At 42.2% G+C, this 18,717-nt stretch overlaps 1 protein-coding gene across 6 annotated transcripts in view; it reads left to right on the plus strand.

Annotated features, from left to right (window-relative positions):
* The first annotated feature begins 1,707 nt into the window (after positions 1-1,707).
* BICD1 (BICD cargo adaptor 1) overlaps positions 1,708-18,717 on the plus strand; it is a 226,894-nt gene continuing 209,884 nt past the window's right edge. For 4 of the 6 annotated variants that reach the window (XM_073567643.1, XM_073567639.1, XM_073567640.1 and 1 more), the window contains exon 1: positions 1,708-2,199. In XM_073567643.1, the coding sequence (XP_073423744.1) occupies positions 1,987-2,199 (213 nt within the window). In that variant the 5' untranslated portion in view covers positions 1,708-1,986. The remainder of the gene's footprint in view (positions 2,200-18,717) is intronic. The other 2 variants (XM_073567641.1, XM_073567642.1) reach the window with 1 other exon arrangement.

Here is an 18,717-nt window from a genome sequence, read left to right on the forward strand (position 1 = left end):
GATAGAGTGGTGTAAAGCCACCACCACTCAACTCTGAAGGAAACATGTTCTGTGCAGTGACGGATGACACTTCTCTATCTGGCATATGATGGACGAGTCTGGGTTTGGTGAATGCCAGGAGAAGGCTGCCGACTTACTGCATTCAAACCACTGTACAGTATGGTGGATGAGGAATGGGTTTCTTATCAGGGGTCGGAATTGGGCCCTTAGTTCCAGTAAAGGGAAATTTTTTGCTTCAGCCCAAGACATTGTGGACAATTGTAACCTCCAGCTTTGTGGGAACAGTTTGGAGAAGACCCTTTACTGTTTCCCATGACTGTGCCCAGTGCACAAGGTCCATACAGACATGGTTTGGGGAGTCTGATGGAATAACTGTATTCAGTGTACAGTATGACCCACGTACAGAAATCTCTGCATCCACAGCCTCGGCTGATATAGCTGAGGTTATTAAGGTTGTCTGAGGAATGTTCTGCCGTGCTCAATGCACTTGAGCAAATCATCGAAATCCACTGCTGGCAGCTCCCTTTAGGCCACACAGGCAGCTCACAGCAGCACCAGCAACGTGCGGCCTGGTGTTGTGTTGGAAAAATGACTCATGGGACACTTTGAAAAAATGGCAGCACCACTGGTTCTACCACATCAATATAACGCCGACCTGTTAGTGCACCAAGATTAGAGGGGTCCGGCTAGTGTACTGTACTTTATAGCACGCCACCCCATAATCCTGGTATTAGGACATTCCCTCGTGAAGGCCTCTTCATCGTGTTGCCCATGGGGCCTTGTCAGAGTTGAAGAATGGCGTGTAGTGATCCATTTTGTACTGCAAGTGAAATTAGCCATCACATCAAGTCAAAGTGTCTGAAGAAACCATCAAAAGGAGTTTGCACAACATTGGGCTACGAGCCAGACGTCCGGCTACACGTGTCTACTGATCTCCCAAAGGCTATCATGGACGACAACGGAGGCTGGAATGGTTAATCTGTCCTCTTCAGCGACGAGTCTCGTTTTTGTCTTGGATGATATCTGGACACCATGAAGAGGCCTTCACAAGGGAGCTTAAAAGTCTCTCGGGACCCATTTTTCAACACGACAACACCAGGCCGCATGTTGGCCGTGCGACTCTGAGCATCCTAAAGGTGGCCTAAGCATGAATAACCTGCAGCATCTCCAGACTTGTCTCCCATGGAGTTCATCTGGGACGTCATTGGTTGGCCATTACACAGGAACTGCCAGCAGCGGATCTTGATGATTTACCCAAGTGCAACAACCACCAATTACCTCAGCGATAGCAGCTGAGGCTCATACTCCAGACTGATTTGAAAATGTCATCTCCATTTTTTTTTTAACATCATTTGCGGATCACTAACGTCTAGCCATCACGTGATTCCCAGAACTCGAATTTTCGATCTTGGTGTTGCAATTTCAAGGTTGAGGAGTGCGAGATACGAGATGATGGATGGATAAATTCTGCCCAGTATGAAATATAGACTTCATCCCTCTGTCTCCGTCTTGTCACAAATAACCGAGCGTTCCCACATTGTGATGCTGCTCCGCCAATACCATTAACCTGACACTTAGCGCTCCTTACTGGCATTGAGCATCCCTTTCTCCCCCCGTGACCTGACATGTGCGCTCCCGGGGCTGGCGCTGTAGATGCCAGTTCCTGGCAGACTGCATCATTTTGCAGCCTGCAGAGGGGGGGTAGTAGCAGGTGGAAAGTTCACACTGCAGAAGAGATGGCGCTGCCTCCTGCTCATCATATCCCTGGCTGTGAATAAGCAGAAAAGCCAGGGAGCTGTATACTGTATACAGGCGGGGGGCTGCTCTGGGCATGGGGGCCAGGCTTCTGCGCCTGTGCTTGGCATGATGCTGCAGATCTGATACCCACAGAGCAGCCTCCATCTCTGCTCATCCTCCCATCCTCTCTCTCCTCTCTCCCCTCCCCACCCATCTGTCCATCCAGTCTGACTCCCAACACAAGGGACTATGGCTGCTGAGGAGGTGCTGCAGACTGTGGAGGACTACAAGGCTGAGATTGAGAGGCTGACCAAGGAGCTGAGTGAGACCACCCAGGAGAAGATCCAGGCTGCAGAGTATGGGCTGGTGGTGCTGGAGGAGAAGCTGACTCTGAAGCAGCAGTATGATGAGCTGGAGGCTGAATATGACACCCTGAAGCAGGAGCTGGAGCAACTCAAGGAGGTGGGTGTCAGAGCTTGGGGTGGGGGGCACTGGGCCAGGCAGGTGGGGAGTGACGGTGGCTGGTGATGTGCACACCCAGGTGCCAGGGGGGCACTGGGCCAGGCAGGTGGGGAGTGATGGTGGCTGGTGGGGGGCACAGTCCAGAGGTGAGGGGGCTGCACAGGAGCAGTGCAGGTGTGGGCAGCTCCAACACAACCCTGCCCTGCCTCCCATTGACTTCCATTGTCAGCAGCTGCTCCAGCAAGTTCATGGTCACCAGTGTCAGCTGATCTTTATAAATAAAGTTCTATTTGGTTTGAACAGATTGTAGAGGAAAAAGTAGTCACCGCCTGCTGGTGTGAGGGATGTGTCTGTCAGATGGAGGAATATGCGATAGAGAGATAGATAATAGATCGATAGATAAAAAATAAATAGATGATTGATATATAGATAGATAATAGATGGATAGATAGATAGATAATTATGTACAATGAAACCTTTATTTAAAGCTCAGTTATCAGTGACATCACTTTCTCTTCTTTAACTTTTCCCCAATGTCAACAATAAGGAACAACTTGTGTCAGCTATATTCTATCTATCATCTATCTATCATCTATCTATTATCTATCTATCTATCTATCTATTATCTATCTATTATCTATCATATATCTATCTATCTATCTATTATCTAACTATTATCTATCATCTATCTATTATCTAACTATTATTAATCTATCTATTTATTATCTATCTATTATCTATCATCTATCTATTATCTATCATCTATCTATTATCTAACTATTATCTATCTTTCTATTATTATCTATCATCTATCTATTATCTAACTATTATCTATCTATCTATCTATCTATTATCTATCTATCTATTATCTATGTATTATCTATGTATTATCTATCTATCTATCTTTTATCTATCTATTATCTATCTATCTATCTATCTATCATCTGTCTATTATCTATCTATCTATCTATCTGTCTATCTTTTATCTATCTATCTATCTATCTATCTATCTATCTATCTATCTACGTATCTATCTATCTATTATCTATCTATAACCAAAAACAAAATCAGTCACAAAATCCAAGAAAAATAGAACCTCTTTACTGAGTAAATAGCACATATAAAACAGACAAACTGCATAATGGGGCGCTGGGATCAGATGAAGTCCAGCACCTCGGGGAGGTGGGCTGGTCCTGCGCAGCCCTTCACTCTGTCCGAGGCATGTCCCGCTATGTTTTTGTGATAGTTTTGTGTGGGTGCCTCTCTCCTGCCGTGAGTTGTGGGGATGTCCCTGGGGGTATTTTTGCCCAATATATGATTTGATTATACTATTATTGTCGGGGGCTTGTATAGCCCTTTATATATATACACCTTCTACTCTATATAGTGATACTCTTGGTCGTGCCTTACGAGTGGTTTTCCATAAGGGCTTAGCTCCCCTTGGGCCATTCTATGGGCTGGACTTCATCTGATCCCAGCGCCCCATTATGCAGTTTGTCTGTTTTATATGTGCTATTTACTCAGTAAAGATGTTCTATTCTTCTTGGATTTTGTGACTGCTTTTGTTTTTGGTTTTTGCTATATATAATGCAGTTGTCCATAGTTTGTCCTGATTTTGGGTGGTTATCAGTGGAATCTGTACCGTGGTATTGATATCTTGCACCCATTATGTTCACCGGAAATGTTGTCTATCTATCTGTCTGTCCGTCTCAGGGTTAATCCCAGGCCTTGCTGTTGGGTGACATTATGTCTCTGTCTGGGACAATGACTAGTAGCAGGCGGCAGAATGTGTCTCCGCAGGCCGGGCCTCTCTGCTATGTGCAGTGTCAGCTCCGGCTCTGCGTTGCTGCGGCCAGGGCGCTCTTCCCCATACGTCCTTCTCCAGCCTTGAGATGATGCTTTCTTGGTGAGAGATGCCAGGACCCAGTATTGTGGGTCTGGACCGGTTTAGGCCTGGTATCTATAGATATTTGTGATTTCCTATGTTTGTGTAGATGTATAATATCAGACTCTCTGCCATACAGTCACATTGAATACATGACACATATAGGTCCATATGGGGGTCTCGGGTTACCAGCTGTAAACTCCTTCATCCCCTCTCATACTACAGCTATAGGCCCATCCTCAAGTTTATAATGGACCCCTCTGGTCAGTTATAATGGCCGGAAGCCACTGACGGAAGCAGCACAACAAGGCCCCATTATAATCAATGGATATCTATGCTGTCTGTAAGTCACAATGGGGGGCTTTGTCCTCCAAGCCAAGACCTATTGTGTGCCTGACTATAGGTCCCATAATAGATAGTGAGTCCCAAAGGGGGATCCTATATATTAGCTAAAATATCTATCCATTTTTCTATTAAGTATCTATCTATTGCAAAAGTATTCACCCCCTTGGCTTTTTACCTTTTTTTTTTTTTTTTTACATTACAACCTGTGTATAAATATTTTTGTAATCCGATTTGTGTGTGAGAAAGTGAGAAAAATATAGGCATAAATTAAATTTATGGGATCAAATAACTAAAAATTGGCATGTGCATATATATTCACCCCTTTTTGCGATGAAGCCCCTAAAATTTTCTTTGCCAAGCAATGCCCTAATAAGTCCCATGCTTACTGACAGGACATCCACCTGTGTGCGATCTAAGTGTTATATGTCGGTCAGTATGGTCAGTATATAGACTTTACCTTTTCTGAAAGGCCACAGAGGCTGCAACACCATTAGGCAAGAGGCACCAAACACCATGAAGAGATCTCTAAACAACATCAAAAAGACCAAGGAGATCTCCAAACAACATCATGAAGACCAAGAAGATCTCCAAACAACACCATGAAGACCAAGGAGATCTCCAAACAGCACTATGAAGACCAAGGAGAGCTCTAAACAACACCATGAAGACCAAGGAGAGCTCTAAACAACACCATGAAGACCAAGGAGATCTCCAAACAACACCATGAAGACCAAGGAGATCTCCAAACAGCACTTTGAAGACCAAGGAGAGTCCTAAACAACACCATGAAGACCAAGGAGAGCTCTAAACAACACCATGAAGACCAAGGAGATCTCCAAACACCATAAAGACCAAGGAGATCTCCAAACAACATCATGAAGACCAAGGACTCGATCCCCAAACAAGTCAGGGACAAAATTGTTGAGAAGTACAAGTCAGGGTTGGGTTATAAAAAGATATCCCAATCTCTGATGATTCCCTGGAGGACCATCAAATCCATTATCATCAAATGGAAAGAACATGGTATCCCAATAAACCTGCCAAGGGAGGGCCGCCCACAAAAACTCTCAGCCCAGGCAAGGAGGGCATTAATCAGAGTAGCAGCACAAAGACCAAAGATAATCCTGAAGGAGCTGCAGTGTTCCCAAGCAGAGACTGGAGTATCTGTCCATACAACCAAAATAAGCCATATACTCCATAGAGGTGGCTTTTATGGAAGAGTGGGCAGACAAAAAAGCCTTTACTTACACAAATTTTAAGACTCTTTTTGAGTTTGCCAGAAGATATGTGGGAGACTCCCCAAATGTATGGAAGAAGGTGCTGTGGTCAGATGAGACCAAAATTGAACTCTTTGCAAACAAGGTAACCACTATGTCTGGTATCAAACCAACACAGCTCATCACCCCAAGAGCACCCCAAGAACACCATTCCCACAGTGAAACATAATGGTGGCAACATTATGCTGTGGGGGAAAATGGTCCGAGTCGAGGGGAAGATGGATGGTGCTTAATACAGGGATATTCTTAAGCAAAACCTGTTTCTGTCAGTGATTTGAGACTGGGACGGATGTTCATCTTCCTACAAGACAATGACCCAAAGCATACTGCTAAAGCGACGCTCAAGTGGTTTAATTAGAAACGTTTGGAGTGACCTAGTCAAAGCTTAGACCTTAATCCAATTGAGAATCTGTGGTCAGACTTGAAGATTGTCATTCACCAGATAAAACCATCTAACTTGGAGGAGCTGGAGCACTTTTGATTAGAGGAATGGGCAAAGATGGCACTGGCAAGATGTGGGAAGCTCAGAGACTTATCCAAAGCGACTTGCCGCTGTAATTACCACAAAAGGAGGCTCTACAAAGTACTGACTTTAGGGGAGTGAATAGTTATGCACACTGATGTTTTCTGTAATTTTGTCCTATTTGTTGGTTGTTTCACACTAAAAAGAAAATTAAATGTTCACAGTTGTAGACATATTCTTTACATGAACTGATGCACATCTACCTCTCTATCTATCCCTTTTGGGGCTACTATGTTGTGTACATACATATAAGATGCATCCCCTTCTACTTCTTTCTGCAGGTTTTTTCCATTACTCTGGCAGATAATTCTCTTTCGTCGTTTCCTTCTTCAGCTGTTTTGTCTTCCCGAAAAAAAAATATTGCTGTTAATACTGGGGTGGATTTGTCTGGGACATCGGGTACATTGAGCATCAACCTCAGCCCATAGGATCAGTGGAAGGTCACTGGCATTGTGTTTGTGATCCTGGATTATCAGGTCTTGCTGCTCCGCATTACAACAGGGGCCACGAATACCAAACCAAGATAATGGTTCCTATGTGCCCTGGGTTAATTATTAAGGTAGAGCCCAGTTATGTGTCTTTCTTTGGTTGGTCAAGAAGCTAAGAATATTGTTTATATGAGCTTCGATGTTGATGTTTACATTGCTGTTTGGTTATAACTTATTGTCTGTTACCTCTGCAACACAGGGGCGTGGGGTCATTGACTAATTGGTGGTTGATAATATGTTGATTGACCCTTGTGTAGGACCCTGTGACTTGTTGATCTGCAAAATAGAGTAGGAGGAACTATGCATAGTGATTAAATAGTCAAACAATTCGAGTTAACACCTTCATCACACCTTCATCTTGATCTCTGGATGATGGCTTGAAGGATAACAGTAGTGAACCATATAAAGGGGATATGCTTCTGTAACAAGAGATTGAAAGAGCCACATAATCTTTACAAAACCACAGCCAGGAACACTCCACAGCAGCCCCCAGGACATCATGGCTCCATCAAGAGGGACAAATTTGACATTCTACAGGATACCAGCATAGGGGACTACAGACCCAGCTGAAAGTATACAAATCTGCTCCACTGACATCCTTGAACCCATGGATATGTTTGGGGAAGACAGGGTTTGGTCCTACTGGTCACCTGAGCCCCATGAATACTTTTGGGGAAGCAAGGACAGGGACCCACCAGTTACCTTGCTCCATGGAGATGTTCAGAGTCACCTGGTCACCTGGCCTCGTATCTTAATGGAGTGTCAGCACAGGGACCTGTTTAAAACTTCTAAAAGCACCTAAAAAAAGACTGAGCGTGGACCTATCCCGATCAGTTATTCACTAGTGGATCATTAATGAAATTACTAACTGGTCAATCTTTGACTATTTGCTTTGGCATTTTAAATCACGCAGTAATGATACAACTAATGGCTTTAAATTACTCTCTTAAAGGAGTGTAAAAGTCGCTGTTCTCCTGAATCCGGCGATGTTTTTCTTTTGTTCCTGCGTATTTCCGTTCCTGAGATACGGACCTCTCTTCCCTCCCTCTATCCAACTTTTGTGGTCCTCAATTCTTCTCTGTGGGCGTCTTCTTGAGGAGGACAACCTTTTCGTTAACAGGACTAGATTTTTATACAGGAAAGAGGGGGCTGTATCTCAGGGACCAAGAGGCACAGAAACAAAAGAAAAACAATGCTGGATTCAGGAGAACAGCAGAATTCACACCAGGTTAAAAAATTACATAATTAGGGGAAGTGATGGATCCCCTTTAAATGGGTATTTCCATCATACAAACCAATAGTACATTAATAGGATATGTATAAACTTTCTAATTAGTGGGGATCTGACTTTTGGGATCCACACTGATTATCAGGTTACAGGAAGGTCAGCTATAAGAGGGTCTTCTCCCCAAGATCTGAAATTTTCTATGCTCCTTTTTGGGCTTGGTAGCAGGGCCTCAGTGCAATTATGCTTCCAAACCCAAAGGGCACTGACACCTAACCAGGATTTGTTGATTCTTGGCTGGATAGGAAACCGGCAATAATATAGCTGATCTAATCCTCAAAGAGCAGCTTACGTGAGCAAAGGGCAGTAGACTTCACCTCTACCCTAAACCAGCTATGTGTTACGTGTTGTCTTACTCATAGAACAAGGCCAAAAAATTTCACAAATCCAACCTACTAGACTAACTCAAGGTGATAGAGTTGTCTACCCCTGACAGCTGCCACAACGTTAGGTTGCTGGTGGTCAGCAGTGATCTCCAAGTGACCTACCAGATGTTTAGAAGACCGGAGAAAGCCTTTAACCATGAAGACGTGTAGGTCTACGTAGGATCTGTATTCCGAAAACAAAAGGAAGCTTTTAATTAAAATTTTTTGAATTTTTTTTTAATACTTTTTTTTTACATTCTTAGGTCTACTAGAGATTTAGCCAAAAAAGTTCTAGGCCCCTATGTTAAAGCTGTCATGGGTTTCGTGATGCCTATAGTGCTACTCTGATGTGGCAGAAGACTCTTTGGCTCCAGTAAGGTTCCAAACCTTATAGGTCTTTACTTCTTTCACTGAGGACTTTCCCTTTAATATGAACTTTTGACCCTGGAGGGTTCTTGGAAGTAAGAGCATGAATAGGCCTTTGATCCACTATAAGCTTTTAAGTCGTCTGTGTGTTGATCAACGCTGCATCATTTAAAGGCGCATTCACATACGCATGGCAAGTCTAGGTGTTTTGGAAATGGGCCATTTGCCACTGTGATGTCAGTAGGTAATAAGCAGGTATAAGGGACAAGGAGATAGTGCCTTACTAGCAAAGAGACAACAGAGGTGTGAAAATGTTCCCTGTGTGGAAATGTATTGAAAATTTCCTATGTCATTTTCTTATCACTATTTCTCCCTTTCCCATGGATGTATGGTTTTGTGCAAAAGTGTTAGGCAGGTTCGAAAAAATGCCGCTCCAAATATAGAGGTGTTAATAGTTTATTTTTATCAATTAACAAAATGCAAAGTGAACAAACAAAAGAAAATATAAATTACATAAATATTTGGTGACCGCCCTTTGCCTTCATCACTTCTTCTCATCACTTCCACAGTTTTTGAAGGAACTTAGCAGGAGGTTGTTCCAAACATTTTAGAGAACCAACCACAGATCTTCTTTGGGTGTCACTTGTGCAAATCCTTCTGCCTCTTCATGTGATCCCAGACAGACTGGATGATGGGAGATCAGGGCTCTGTGAGGGCCGGATCATTTCTTCCAGGACTCCTTGTTTTTAATGATATTGTCTGGATATTTGAGATCATTGTCTGGCTGCAAAAATAAATTTGAAGCCAATCAGACACCTCCCTGTTTTTCTCAGCATCGAGGATGCCAAAAAGTTGGCAATGTTGAGGACCGTAGATGCAGTGGTTGGCCAAATAAACTTAGTGCAACAGATGAAAGTCGCATCATGCTTACCTCCTTTAAAACTGGAAGATGTCCAGCAGTGCCATCAACTCAAAACTGGCAGCAACCAGTAAGAACCAGCTACATCCATCTACTGCTCAGGGAAGTCTGCCCAGAAATTGTCTTCATGGAAGAATTGCAGCCAAAAGCCCATACTTTCTACATGGTATCAAGACTAAGTGACACAACTATGTATTGAAACATAGGAGCTAAGGTGCAGAAAAATAGCGGGATGTGCTCTGGACTGATGAGCCAAAATGTGAAATATTTGGCTGTAAAAGAAGAAAGTTAGATCCTGCAGAATGGCACAATAATGATTGCCAGAAGGAATGGTAAAGCATGGTGGAGGGTCCTACAAGTTTGAGGCTGCATTTCATCAAATCAAATTGGGATTTAGTCTGGATTAATGGTGTCCTCATTGCTGAGAAATACAGGCAGATACTAATTCATCATGTAATACCATCAGGGAGGCATCTGATCGACTCCGAATTTACTCTGCAGCTGGACAATTACCTCAATCATACAGCCAATGTCATTAATAAGAAGGAGTCCTGGAAGTGATGATCTGGTCCCCACAGAGCCCTGATCTCACATTATCCAGTCTGTCTGGGATCACATGAAGAGACAGAAGGATTTGCACAAGCGACATCCGCAGAAGATCTGGGGTCGGCTCTCCGAAATGTTTGGAACAATCTCCTGCCGAGTACAAGTGACGAGAACCTAGAAGAATTGATGAAGGTGGTGAAAGATGGTCACCAAATATTGATGGGGTTTAGATTTCTCTTTCGTTCATTCACTTTGCATTTTGTTAATTGATCAAAATTAACTATTAACACTTCTAATTTTGAAAGCATTCTTACTTTGCTACAATTTTTCCAAACCTGCCTAAAACTTTTGCACAGTACTGTGTTTCCTAAAGAACTTCTAGGATTGTAGGAAATCAATATTACAAAAGGAATTGTCCGGCTTATCATATTGATGACCCCATAGGATAGTCGATCAATAGAAGACCAGTGGAGTCCGACACTCAGCACCCCCTCCGATCAGCCCTTTTCTGATCTGATATACATGACCTATCCTAAAAATGAGTCATCATTATCACAATTCCAGACAGCCCCTTTAAAGAGGTTCTCCATTTAGACTGTCTCTTATTGCTAGAAAATTCCTGCCCTCCTCCTTTAACCCTCTACATTCTGCAAACAAGTAAAAGTTTAATTTCCCTGCAGCACCCCCACAGCAGAAATTAAGTATTACACTGACCCTATTGAAATCATTAGGTTGTTTGTGTAATGTCACACAGGACAGATCTGGGACACCTTTTATTAGCTCTAATAATGAATATTAAAATTATTTTTTTTTTAAATTGGACAGCCCCTTAAAATTTAAAGGGGAATTACAAATAAACTATGCTGTTGTGTGACGTCTAATATAGTGCTCATTCTAAGGGAGGCATCAAAAGTGGTTCTCAAGATTGACATCCTTTTTTCCCCAAATGTCTAGCCCCATACTTTTTTAAAAAATTGATTTCAATATTTTTTAGCTGTAATACTGGACATAACCTGTGGACAAAGGTGGCGCTGTTTTGATCAACCACTTTAATAATGTTGGAGCTCTAATTATTTGTAGGTTAACAAATGTCTGTGATTATGGAAAAGTCATCAGCATTCTTTAGAGAACCCTAACTCCTCATTTCCGGAACCGTTAAGATTTAAAGGGGTTGTCCTAGGCAAAAAATAAGTCAAATTTTTTCCTTCTGTATATAGTTAAAGTTTTGTATTGTATCTCATGCTTTTTCAACTGAATGGGGCTGAATTGCAATACCAGACACAGCCACTTTACAAAAGGGGCGCTGTTTCTGAAATAAAACCCAACAGACTCTTTTTCTAACCCCTTTAAGCCTCCACCATGTCTCTAGTTTTCAGAAAAGTGCACTTTTATCCATGATTGACAAGGTGGTATTGGCGCAAGGCTACCATTGGCGCAGTTGTGGGTTTTTGGGGGTCACATTTAGACAATGTGCCCTACCAAGGATGAGAATGATAACATACCTAAAACTGCAGACCTGACGGACATACCGGTAATTAATAATTTATCATTTTCCCTGTATACTGGAATGAGAAAATGATAACCCGACATGCATAGTGCGGTAATTTAATGCCACCATTAAATATTTAGGGCCCGGCTCTCTGTATGTCTTCATTACAAGGTATAGCCGTCATAATGACATTTCAGAAATATTTCCTCCATAGGAAGGGAAAGAAAAGCTGGGTAGAATTTCAGCCATGTCTAAAATAAACCACTTACTCAATTATTGGAGCTCTACGGACATGTTCTAATAGGACGTTTAGGCACAAAGTGCCTCCGACAACTCTGACTGCATTAGCTCCTCCGCAAAGAACATCAGTTACGGCACTTGATGGAAGATTGGGACAGATAATGTATTTACCGGGACGTCAAAATCAAGAGGTCACTGGGCGTAGTCGAGGAGGCCTGGAGGCTCTTTATAGGTGATGGGTCGTAGAAGTTTTTGGCCATGAAAGTTTGTGAGTTGACCTCGGTTGGGTGATCTAATGATGATGAAAATGGGTTCCGTTCTCCTTTATTGCTATGGTGGCCTCATAATAGATGAGTTATAATGTGCTTTTGCTTCACAGCCTTCCACCCTTTGTTCATAAATGACTGTGAGGATCTTCCAAATTACTATACCATGTTAAAAATCTCTCTAGCCATACCAGAAAGCGCATAAAAAGTATTGAGGAGTCAATTTTTCTATTCATATGTAGAAAAACGACTTGATGGCCCAACATGAAGATCTACAGAGCATCCTTGTAAGGTCTACTTTTTGGTTGCCTTTCAGTGATGCCATTCTAAGATGTTGTGGTTGGTTACCCTTCTGAGCTTTATTGGTTAAAGGTATCAGAGACCTGAGTAGTTGGTCCAGACAACAGTTGTTCCTCCTGACTTCTCCAACCCCTACCCCCATCCACTTCAATATAGACAAGCGTGCATCTGTTTTCAGTGGAGAAGATATCTCCCCAGTGACCAAGAGTATCTGGTATTGAAGTTCAACATCATCTGGTATCAATACATATAAGAAAGTCGACCTCCAAAGTTGGAATGTTTAGGTCTTCTGGACAGTTGTTGTTGTTAAGTCTAACAGTTATTTATTGTTCAGCACTACCGGTTGGTTGCCTTTCTAACCTCTACTGATTGGTTTTAAGGCCTACAAGATTTGTTGCCTTCGCCCTAATCGACCCTGCTTACTTTTCTATGTTTAACACTAAGTGACCACCGCATGAAAAAGGAAATAAACATGTATAACAATACATGTGTAATTACAATAATTTTCTGAAATAAATACTTCATTTTCTGGAACAATTTCAAGGTTGCTAACACTTTCGGTCATGACTGTATGTGTAAACAGGAAATAGTCGGAAACCCACAAATGTGGGGTAAGAGCAAATCTTAACCAGTCAGACAAATATTATGTTGCATAAGTCGCTAGAACATAAAACTTACATAAGTGAGACTTAACCTTGTATGTCCTCTGCGTAATAACATGACGATTGAGGAAGTCATCAAATCTCTGAAGGTCCCTCAGATTTATACAATTCCACGAAACACTGCATTTGAGTGCATAAATAATGGTCCTATATGTACAGGCACATTTTGTGATAAAGGGCTCTAAAGTTTTTAGAAATCTTCTAATTTTTCTAGCACAACCTATGACGGGCATTGTAGATAGTCTTGACACTCCCACCATCATATAATGCCAAACTTCTTCCAACCCCCGAAGACGATGTCCAGGCTGTTAGTATTGATAGTCCATCCTTAGGTTACCCAAAATTAATCTTAAAGGGGTTGTCCTAGATTTTCATCTTGATGTATCAGATCAGTGGAGATGTAAAACCTGGGACCACCACAAATCAACTATTTACAGATCCTACTAAACAGTATATAGAGCCAAAACACCAATTCCCCATATATTGTGCAGTGACTGGTTTGGGGTAATTTTGCTCAACTCTCGTTTATTTCAATAGGAGCTGAGCTGCAGTACAAGAAAGGCCACTACACAGTGAACGGAGCTGTGGTCTCCTGCAGCTTTCAGGACCTGCAAATAGCTGATGATGATCTTTAGGACTGCTTGGCATTGTCCTGACACTGACCTGATATTCTAAGAATAGTTCATAAATAATCTAAGTTCTAGACCTCCCTTTTAAAATTTGCCCCAACAACCTCGTAGGGTTGAGCAGATTTAATTACAACTGTACCTTGAAGCAGGAAGAGAAAGTGACCCCTACGATTGTTGCTTTTAGATTTACAGTACATTATCCCAGAGCTAAAAAGTGAAGTGTTGATTCCGTAAGAAATTTAGGAGACCTTCTAGATGTTGATGGCCATGACCGACCATGGACCACGCATGGTTGTAGGGACAATCAGAAATTTGTTGTCACACTCTCCTTTCAGAGTCATCTCTTCTTCAGGTATCTGTCAATTTTAGGATCGTCCCTTTAAATTATTGTTTGCTTCCATCATGACGCCTGGTCCAGAGTTCTTCATGGCCATCAACATCTATAAGGCCTTAGTGTTTCAGTATCGCAGCCGACACCATGATCTCCACTTTTTTGCCTAATGTGATATCCGTAGAGGAGCGTGATTGTGTGAGATGCTTGTTTCTCACAACTTGGTATGTTCTCCGCATTATGACAATACATCCCTCGCCCTAAACGACCCTGCGTACTTTTCTATTTTTAACACTAAGTGACCACCACATGAAAAATGAATGAATGTTGTATTACTGGTCCTCCCGCTATTGTCCTACGTCTCTCTGTCTATCTATCTTTTTGGTTTGCTGCCTCCGTTACCATTTGATATAGTTTGATTGTTATCGTAACGTTGAGAGCACCGATTCCAGCATGCAGAGATTCTGGTTGAGCTCATAATGGGTCCCCGATGAGAATAAAATGTTTTACAGATTACAATGAAGCTTCTAGGCATTTTCGTTGCGCACTTGGAAATGAAATGTCGGATTTGTAAGGCTGTAATTCTCGGCATCAATCCTTTCTCTGTGTGATTACGCTGCTTAATGTACTATGGTTATACTTTCTTTCGTCCTTCCCCTTTTCTTCTGTGTTTTATCCGTCCATGTAGAAATTGCTACCAGTCTGCAATGCACTATAGAAACTCAGATGTGCCCATCATGGCATTTTTTATGACGTAGCCACCCAATTTTGGCAACATTAACCCTAACTGCCTCAACGAAAGTAATTTCTGTCCATTCCTTTTTTTTTTCTAAATTATGTGGCATCCCCAGATAATCTTTTACATCTTTGTGGGATCGAGCTCTCACCCATCTACCATGTTGTGCTCTCTTCATCAGAGTGCAAAAAATAAAAATTCCATACGACACCATAACATGTGCACCAGGATAGGGCCAATCTGCGACACTCTCCCAGAGGAGAAGGTCCTCAAACAAACTTTTTCAGTTCTTTCCGCACCAAAAAAAGGTAATATCAAATGTAGGGCATAGACTGCCTCCACTCGCCAAAGGGAGAACCCAAAAGTGTGCTCAGCTTCCACCTCAGCCCATGAACGGGGCGAGCAGAAGGGTGGTAGAAACGGACGTCCACCCAAACGCACACTCCCTAGATGGTCAGGTCAAAAAATCCGAAAGGACACTTTGCATTCCTAATATTTCTTGTGACAAATGCAAATACCAAGTGAGCCTACAAGTGGCAAAAACAAAATAAAGGAAAAAAAAGATCAGGATCCGGGTATCTGGTCCATGTTCTAAAAGTTCTCTACCCGGCCAGAGAAAACGGAATAGAGGCAGTATGTATGCTTAAATTAATGAACGTGAAACACTGCGCTAGACTCAGCGAAGTTTCCAACCTCACCCTCGTTGAGGTATCCAACCAAGGTTATCCAACCAAGGATGTTTGTTTATTCATCATTTGATCTGGAAATGATGGCTGCCTAGAATTTTCTTTAGGAATTGTCCTCTTTGAAGTGCATATTGGTTGTTGACATGGTCTATTGAATTGGGCTGGTTATCTTTGATGTTATCTTTTTTTGTGGTACCTGGTAGGATCCTGTAGTGAGAATACTAACACCTTCTGGAACAACAGGTGACATAACAAGGTATATATTGATGATAACAATCATCAATTGTTATCATCAATATATTTTTTTCTTTTTTTTTCCCTTTCAGGACGGATTAGCAACAGGAAATTGAATCCCATTGTTTTTGATGATCTGTGACACAGATACCAAAAGTCAAAAAGTTAAAGGAAGGAGTAAACCACTCTAGACATGAAGGCAAGATTTAGGGGAACTTTTACGAGGTCAGGTTGAAATGCTCTGTGGAAAAGTAGGCTTGTCATTGAATCATGAGGTAGAGGTTTCCAGGAGAGAGAGGAAGCAGAAGAGAAGCAAGAGAAGGTGGCAACGGGACAAGGTAGACAGAGAGGAGGTCAGTGCACTTTGTGTGTATGGTGGCATCTGGAAATTAAAGGACTTGTCTAGTTGGAAGAAGGTTTATTATAGCACTCTGTAGAAGAGACAAGACAGAAGACAATCTTAACCCTACGTTACATTCAAATGATTTTTCAATTTTTCCTTTAGTATTTTTTTTATCTTACGGTGTCCAAACACATTTCGAAGAATATTTCCTCATTTTTCCACGACAGCAAATGTCAATGGAATTAAGGATTTCTTCCTTCAGAGCAAAAGAGTGGGAGAATTGGGAATTTACCATACAGATGAGACTGTCAGCTGAACCCATCTAGTATCTAGTATGTATGCGGACCCTCACTCCCCTGTATTGACAACACTTTTAAGCTCAATCAAGATGTATGGAGGTTGCAAGGAATAACTTTTGTCCTCAGGAGCATTGGCCCACACTATCTAATGTTTGCATTTCCTCTCAACTAATCAGGGGCTCGTCACAACTTTCTGTGATATCTTTAATTACAGTGGGTACGGAAAGTATTCAGACCCCTTTAAATTTTTCACTCTTTGTTTCATTGCAGCCATTTGGTAAATTCCAAAAAGTTCATTTTTTTCTCATTAATGTACACTCTGCACCCCATCTTGACTGAAAAAAAACAGAAATGTAGAAATTTTTGCAAATTTATTAAAAAAGAAAAACTGAAATATCACATGGCCATAAGTATTCAAACCCTTTGCTCAGACACTCATATTTAAGTCTCATGCTGTCCATTTCTTTGTGATCCTCCTTGAGATGGTTCTACTCCTTCATTGGAGTCCAGCTGTGTTTAGTTAAACTGATAGGACTTGATTTGTAAAGGCGCACACCTGTCTATACAAGACATCACAGCTCACAGTGCATGTCAGACCAAATGGGAATCATGAGGTCAAAGGAACTGGCCAAGGAGCTCAGAGACAGAATTGTGGCAAGGCACAGATCTGGCCAAGGTTACAAAAGAATTTCTTCAACACTCAAGGTTCCTAAGAGCACAGTTGCCTCCATAATCTGTAAATGGAAGAAGTTTGGGACCACCAGAAGTCTTCCTAGACCTGGCTGTCCTGCCAAACTGAGCAATCGTGGGAGAAGAGCCTTGGTGAGAGAGGTAAAGAAGAACCCCAAGATCACTGTGGCTGAGCTCCACAGATACAGTAGGGAGATGGGAGAAAGTTCCATAAAGTCAACTATCACTGCAGCCCCCCACCAGTCAGGCCTTTATGGCAGTGTGGCCTGATGGAAGCCTCTCCTCAGTGCAAGACAAATGAAATCCCACATAGAATAACTCCCAGACTATGAGAAATAAGATTCTCTGGTCTGATTAGATGAAAATAGAACTTTTTGGTGATAATTCTAAGCGGTATATGCGGAGAAAACCAGGCACTGCTCAACATCTGCCCAATACAATCCCAACAGTGAAACATGGTGGTGGCAGCATCATGCTATGGGAGTGTTTTTGAGCTGCAGGGACAGGACAACTGGTTGCAATTGAAGGAAACATGAATGCAGCCAAGTGCAGAGATATCCTGGATGATAACCTCTTCCAGAGTGCTCTGGATCTCAGATTTGGCCAAAGGTTCAGCTTCCAACAAGACAGTGACCCTAAGCACACCGCTAAAATAACAAAGGAGTGGCTTCAGAAAAACTTTGTAACCATTCTTGACTGGCCCAGCCAGAGCCCTGACCTAAACCCAATTGAGCATCTCTGGAGAGACCTGAAAATGGCTGTCCACCAGTGTTCACCATCCAACCTGACGGAACTGCAGGGGATCTGCAAGGAAGAATGGCAGAGGATCCCCAAATCCAGGGGTGAAAAACTTGTTGCATCATTCCCAAGAAGACTCATGGCTGTACTAGCTCAAAAGGTGCGTCTACTCAATACTGAGCAAAGGGGCTGAATACTTATGACCATGTGAGATTTCAGGTTTTCTTTTTTAATAAATTTGCAAAAATTTCTACATTTCTGTCAAAATGGGGTGCCGAGTGTTCATTAATGAGAAAAAAATGAACTTTTTTAAATTTACCAAATGGCTGCAATGAAAAAAAGAGTGAAAAATTTAAAGGAGTCTGAATACTTGTAATCCCTTCTCATGTACAGCACCATGGAATCAATGGTGCTATATGTGAGGAACTGAAATACTTTCCCAGCACAGATGACTAGTTACCTCAATTTATGTTGTATTTACATGCAATGACCTTATCTGGTGGGGGAATATGTGCCTTTCTTTCTCTCGGCAAGGGGGCCACTTGGGTTCACACCACTCCAGACTGGCCGGAGACTTCACTGGCCGTGAATTCAATGTACAGTGGTGAAGGGGGTTGGAATGTTGGATTTGGTTAGGGGGTTGGGAGTAGAGTTGAGAGACTTGATGGGGGAGGGCAGTTGTGTCTGGGGATCTGAAGCGAAAGGAGCAGAGTTAAGGCCGCTCCTGGAACCCATGAATGGACTATCGAACTTGGAACTAAGTTTTCTCGGGCTTCGGTCGTGAGATCTATATTCTCCTAGGAATTATCCCATGGACTATTTTTTACTGACTTGTTGCTGATCCCGTGGACTGGGGCATTACATTGGGGTCATCTA

The sequence above is a fragment of the Dendrobates tinctorius genome, unplaced genomic scaffold (assembly GCF_039654945.1).
Source record: "Dendrobates tinctorius isolate UK_male_01 unplaced genomic scaffold, ASM3965494v1 ptg000020l, whole genome shotgun sequence".
Taxonomy (NCBI): domain Eukaryota; kingdom Metazoa; phylum Chordata; class Amphibia; order Anura; family Dendrobatidae; genus Dendrobates; species Dendrobates tinctorius.